Genomic DNA, 6,561 nt, shown 5'->3' on the forward strand with positions numbered 1-6,561 from the left:
AGGATGGAATCTGGGAGGCCCCAGGATGTTTACAGAGGTGGTGGCTGCAACTGAGGGTGGCCTTTCCATCAGGCAGAAGAGTTCCCCACTGCTGGCTTCTTCCGAATGCGAAAGCAGACCTCTGAATAGAAGGGGGAAGTCTTTCTTTCCTTCCTTCCTTCCTTCCACCCACCCACCCACCCAGAGACCTGCCTTCGTGAAGCTCCTGGCCTTGCTCGGAAGCGACCCTCAGCTCTTCCCACCAGGTGGGAGCCAAATGCCACAGGGCTGTGTACAGGTTGCTGGGAAGGCAAAAGATGGCAGCCTTGGGGGGTGCCAGAGGATGGACCCCAGAGGCAAAATGCCAGAGGGATTCTGGGAAGGTGATGCTGTCAGAAGTCCCTTCAGGAGCCACCCTCATGGGGACTAGAAGCCTGTCGTACAGCTTGGAACATGGGGATTGTTACAAGTAGATGTGGGCACTAAAGGCTAATTTGTGGATGGATGTTTCTAACATTTTCTGTGGCTTTTGGTCAGCCAACAATCCTCCTCCTGAGTGGCTTCCAGTGGCTCAAAGTCCTGTTGGCCTCTGCTCCAAGCACGATGTGCCTGCCATGTTCCCACAACACACACACACATACACACCAGGGTTAAAGTCCCAAGGAGAAGAGCTTCCTTTCTCCTCCACCGTCTTGGGTTAGGATCCCTAAGGTGGTCGTTAAAAAACCCAGACAAGATTAGAATACAAGATTAGAATGCAGTTGTGCCTCCGTCCATCCACCGGTGTGGGAAAAGAAGTCATGTGGACAGATAAGAGAAAGTTTGCAGGAAATGGGTTGGAGGCAAAGACCCAACAAGATAAGATGAAGGTCTAGAATGAAGATACAAATGAGTGGGAAAGTTAACGAATGTTGGTGGGGGTGAATCCTGAGTTGGGGGAGTTTGGTTCCCTTGTGATAGAGATGGGCAAAGAGTCTTCAAAAGAAGGAAGGGCGATTTGCATTTTTGCCCCTGTTAGTTTCACTGCCAAACTAAGTTTTTCCAACTTGGCATCTTCCGGACTGCAGCTCCCAAGATTCCCAGCCGACGCCACAGAATTCTGGGAATTGTAGTCTAGAATGGGCCTCCGACCTTGGCAACTTGAAGGCTTGTGGACTTCAACTCCCAGAGCTCCTCAGCCGGCAAAAGTGGCCAAGGTTGGAGACCCCTGCTCTAGAGGATGGAGAAAGGCATTACGTACACCAGGCCAGCTTCACCCTTGGGCATGTTGTGGGTTTACAGCCAGCAGAAGGTTGGGGACCAGGGGTGGGCAATTACGGCCTGTGGGCTTCACCTCCCTGAATCCCTGAGCCAGCCAGAATTCTGGGAGTTGAAGTCCACAGGTCGCGAAGGGGCCGTCGCTGCGCATCCCTATTGGAGACGGAGGGAGCGAGATCCTTCTCTTTCAGAATCGTGCATGTTTCCTTCTGCCTCGACAGTATTACTTTCCCTGGTGTGATTCTTGCACTTTCCCAAGAGCTGCGTGGATGGAAGTCCCTCGGACGCTCCCTGAGCCATCGATGATTTATTTCACGACGGGACAGGTGACGCTGAGCCTGCAGCGTCTTGCTCCCTAGAACATGGCCAGCCATGGTCCCCGAGGGGATGTGCTGGTAGAAGACACCCCACGTACACAATTGTGTCATGTCCAAATCCTTGCTTCCAATTTCAAACGATTAAAAGGAAATTGCCAAACCCACACCGTGAACCAACTGCTCTCTGTTATTTTGTTTTCTTGCGTGAAGGTGCCCAGTTGACCCTACTTGACCTCTGCAACACCTTGCTCTGAAAGAGGCCGCTGGGGGTCCTGGTGGGGGGTGACTGGTTGGTTTGCCAAACAGGTATGTCAAACTACGTCTTCCCTTTCAGAGTTGGCAGGTGGAGACCTAGTTCCAGGGTGGGCTTTTGCGACAACAAAGATTTGACTTTGTCCTGCCTTTTGACCAAAGGCCGAGACCTCGTCAGGACGCCTGTTTTGGCAAAAGGGGCCAAGATCAGTTTTCTGCATCCCAAGAGGAACAAGCTTGAGAAAACCCTGTGGAGACTCAACTTCAACTCCAAACTTTCCAGAGGAGGATGCTGTATTCATCATTCTCTTGAGTAAATCAGACCAAGGTGGATTAAATCGGTTCCGCTGGGTTTACTGTTGGCCTCCTGCCCTGCATGAAACCAACTCACAGCTTCAGGTTGAGTTGGTTGGAGCTCCCCTTCCTTGCACCACTTCCTGAGCCTGGAGGATGTGGGGACCACGGCTTGTGGGGAAAGGTTCACCGGGCTCTGAAAGTGGGAGTGTTGTTGGCCAAGAGTGTAGGCGGTGTGAGGGCCAATGGCAAGACACACAGGTGAGGAAGATGATGGTGGGGGTGATTTTTCACTTATTTGGGAGTGGTTAGCACTCCTTTGGGGGAGATCCAGGGGTCCAAGGACACAAGCCTGCACAAGGGATGGATCACCATTCAAACATTTCCCCCAACGAACACTTCAGGACTCTGAGCAGGGAAGGCACAGTTGCAACTCATTTCCCACACTCGAACATAATGCTCTTTGGGGGAGGGGGGGAATCGCTCCCTCCCCTGCATACATCCGTAAATAAAATTTTGAAAGATGAAACTGCTAAAGTGGTGCAGGTAGGGAAGCCAGAGGTGTGTTCTTGTGGTCTTTTTGAGAGAGGTGGTGTCAGCAACAGAACCCAGTGAAAGAAAGCAGGAGAAGAATTGGCTAAATATGGGACACAACTCAGGGGTGGGAATCCACTTGGAAGAAGCCCTCACTCGGCTCCCAAGAAGTTCTGCCTCCTCCTCTCCTCCTGCCCCCCCTCCTGCCCTCCCAGAAGTGGCGTAGGAGCAAGGCCAGATGGGGGCCCTTGGGGGTCTTCGGCAGGCTTTAGGCCTCCTTGGGCTGAGCCTCTGTGTCCATGAAGAGACGTGTCCCATCCAGATGTTTCCCACTGAGCCTTAGCTGGTCCAGCACCTCCTCAATGCAGAGAAACCGAGCACAGAACCGCAACAACCCCCCCCTCGCCCCCCAGGCCCTGATCTGGTGCAAAGCCTCCTAACCACAGCTCTTCTCTTGACACCCATACACAGAGCCGCCTTCCTCTCCCCACAAAGGAAGCTGCATCATGTGTCCTCCAAACTGCTCTTCTGATTTCACATTCGCACGCTGCCCGGCACAGGGTTCCCGTTTTCTCTCGTAGCAGGTAAGCTGGACTCAGCCAGAGGGGAATTTCTTGGCATTGACTAGGAGAACCCGGCTGCTAGAAGAAGAGCTGGGGCTAAGGGTGGCTTCTGTCCCTCACGGATGTCTTCTCCAGCAATCGGACCAAACAGCGGTTTAATGTTCCTGGCTACGTTTCCTTTTTGGGTGGTAGCTGAGGTGGCTGGCTAAGGGGGGCGGGGGCAGGACATTGTGGTGGTGGGTGATGGTGGTGGGGAGAAGCAGCAGCCTCGGGTTCTGGTGAGGTTTAGGCTCCTGGAGGCGAACTGGACTGCTGAAGGTGTGATCCAGAACTTCATTCCCAGGGATGGGTCTGGTTGAAAGTGGCTTTGGGGTCTCTGGTGTAGAGAAGATGGAACAAGCCAACCTCACTTTGTTTGTCCTTCCGTACGTGGGTTTGTGCAAAGAAATCGATGCTTGGAGATACGGCGACAACTTTGCGTTCTGAAGATCTTGATTTGCTCAACTGGCAGCAGTCGCTTGCTCACTTTCGGGCTGCTGGGGGCACTACGGAAATCAGCAAGTGGGCACAACCCGATTGCAAAGATTGCAAGGACGGATTGCAACTTGTGGTAAACTCGTAGGAAACTTTCTTAGTCAGAGTCCTCCTCCAGAAAGGTCTGAAGTTGAGATTCTGAGCTGTCTGTTCAGCTTCCTTACGTGTCCTGTCCGTCATCTCTGTGCAAGACTGCCACAAAATAATCTCCGTGGGGCTTGGTAATGTAAATATTGGTATGACTGACGCTTCTCTCTAGTGAGCATCTCTCTTGAACCACATGAAGCAAGAAGAGCTGTTCTCAGAAAAGAGGATCTTAAAATAGGAGGGAAGGTGGAGCCTTGTTTAATTTTTCATCCAGGCCCGTTGAGATAAAAGACCTTTTCCTGTCCTGTTTTCACTAGGTAAGTTGGATGTTGAGCTCCATTCTTCCCTGATTTCTTAGCTATGCTGGAGATGTTTTTGTGAAGGAAAAAGTAGAGGGTGATGATTTGCGTGGACACCTGATAACCTGCGTCTTTCATTTTCTCCTACTTGCATCAGGCAAAATGGCTTCCTGGTGGACCTTCTGGGCCTTGGTTCTCTCAGGCTTCTTCCTGTCTGGTGATTTCAAGAGTATACAAGATGGTGCCAGCACGAAGAACGCGGAGACTCCTGCCAACACGAACGATTGGAAGTGGAAAGCAGCAGCTGAGGGAGGTAACAGATCCTCTCCGTTGATCCCTCAAGAAATCCCTCAGGATCAAGTGAAGAAACATGCCAAAATGCCTCCTGCCCTTCCAACAGCCTCAACCCTCTTGAAGATTCTCGAGGAAAAGACCACCTCCTTTCCCACGGAGACCATGACCAAAATTGCATTCACTCCAAAGAACGTACTGCCAGAAACCAAAAGTCAGGCTAAATCAAAGCATCTTCCCCTGGAAATGACTAAATCGTGGCCGTGGCTGGTTGAAGTCACCTCCAAACCCACTCAGGCACCTCTTTCCACAGTGACATCGGGGCAAGACACTGAGACTGCTGGACCTGTCTCCAAAAGAAAAGACGGCCTCCATTCTTCGTTCAAAAAAGTCACACCTAGTTCGGCCTCCTTGGACGATCCATCTACTGCTTCCCCTCACGATCTGACTGGTAATTCAGGGTTTTCCACAGCTACCCAGAAGCACCCACCTAAGGACTTAAAGTCAAAAATAAAGCCTCCTCTCATAACAGCTACATCTGCAACTCCACAACATCTGGATGAAATCCTGTCTACACCTCAGACTTTGGTGGACGACACAGAGTTTTCTGCGGCCACCCAGAAGCATAGCTTGGGCTCAGGTAGGCCAGGCCTAAATCCAAGGGCAAAGCCTCTCCTTACAACATCCGAGCCCCATAAAACATGGAAATGGCTGGATGAAGTGGTTTCTACATCCTTGGCTTTTTCTACAAGGTCCCCAAGAGGAAGCTTGGGTGCCACCACATCAGGTTCCTCAGCCACCACCCAAGGGAAGCCTCCCCTTGCCAACGATACCAGCCTTCTGATTGGAAAGTGTTTGCTGGCCATCCTTCTCCTGGCCCTGGTGGCCGCCATCTTCATTGTGTGCTCCGGTGTCCTGGCCATCATGCTGTGGCGCCAGAGGAGAGCCTATAGACTAGGCCAGGCCAACCACACAGAGATGGTGTGTATCTCGTCCCTGCTATCTGCCGAAAAGGAGGAGGAGGAGGAGGAGGAGGAGGAGAGGAGGAGGAGGAGACGGTCCAAAGTGAAGCGGGTACAACTTCTCGGGGATACAGCATCCGAGACGGAGGCAGACAACTTAACTCTGAACAGCTTCCTCCCAGATCATTAATAGACATCTTTGGTTCATCTCCTTAGAGCCTCTTGATCTTCTCCAAGACCGTCATCTGCACCCTGGACTATATCTGTGGTACATCCCTCTCTTCCCACCTGGGTGGACTCATTGCACGGACTCCTCCATTTGTTTGCCTGCTATAGAAACCCAACATTTATGTTCTGCGAACTGTCGTCTCTTGGAGAACTGTTGTGGCTTGTTAAACACAAGACTTAGCACCGTGTTTTTCTGCAGCCCTGCAGATCAAATGAGAGGTGCCTGGAAAGGGGACATTCTGAAATGTGTAAATTATTTGTTTGTTAGATTTTTACTTGGTTTCCTCCCAGGAGCTCAAGGCTTCGGTCCTTTCTGCTGCTCCAGACCCTGAAAATCTTCAGCTACTCCTCTGCTACAGCAAAATCTCAGTTCCTTTTTTGAAACCGTCATATCTAGAAAGTAGTAACTGAAGCGTGAAATCTCAGAACAGACCTAAACATTTCTGGCTTTTTTTTGTATTTTACTAGAGAACTAAGATTTCTAGAGTGTTTTTGAGATGGGTTTATGTTTGAAATTGAGCTGACTGGAGGGGGGGCAATCTTACATAATCCACATTTAAAATAATTAAAACATTTTGAAACGCAACAGTGGTGGTAGCCTGACTGGAACCAATTGGTCATTGCAGAAATATTGTATTCTGGGCTCATCCCAGATCCTGTTGGGGGAGGTTCAGAAACTGGAAAATCCCATTTCCCTATTCTGGGCTCCTTGTGGCTGGCTTGGATTTTGCTCTCAATTTTAAACTTTCTATTCTCTCTTCCAATTTTGCAACAAAACGTAAGGGGAACTCTCCTCTCCCCTCCCCTCCCCTCCCCTTCTCCATTGCCGTTTCATTCTTATCTCCATTTGAGAGGAAACCATCTTATCCCACCTCAAGTATTTATCTATCCACACCAACTCAGGCTACAGGGAAGGCCCATCCCAATGGACTCCAATTCCATCATCCCCTGACCAGCAGGGTCT

General features: G+C 50.7%; 1 protein-coding gene across 1 annotated transcript; it reads left to right on the forward strand.

Annotated features, from left to right (window-relative positions):
- Positions 1-3,099: 3,099 nt before the first annotated feature.
- SELPLG (selectin P ligand) lies at positions 3,100-6,183 on the forward strand. The gene is made up of 2 exons (XM_026685488.2): positions 3,100-3,217; positions 4,274-6,183. The coding sequence occupies exon 2, from the start codon at positions 4,279-4,281 to the stop codon at positions 5,557-5,559; it is 1,281 nt and encodes a 426-aa protein (XP_026541273.2). The 5' UTR covers positions 3,100-3,217; positions 4,274-4,278; the 3' UTR covers positions 5,560-6,183.
- The last annotated feature ends 378 nt before the right edge of the window (positions 6,184-6,561 follow it).

The sequence above is a fragment of the Notechis scutatus genome, chromosome 13, assembly GCF_049901735.1.
Source record: "Notechis scutatus isolate UNSWTSFEM ecotype Mainland chromosome 13, rNotScu1.2, whole genome shotgun sequence".
Classification (NCBI taxonomy): Eukaryota; Metazoa; Chordata; class Lepidosauria; order Squamata; family Elapidae; genus Notechis; species Notechis scutatus.

Excerpts from the sequence above, each read along its gene's own strand:
- SELPLG (XM_026685488.2), top strand. The coding sequence starts at position 4,279 with ATGGCTTCCTGGTGGACCTTCTGGGCCTTGGTTCTCTCAGGCTTCTTC.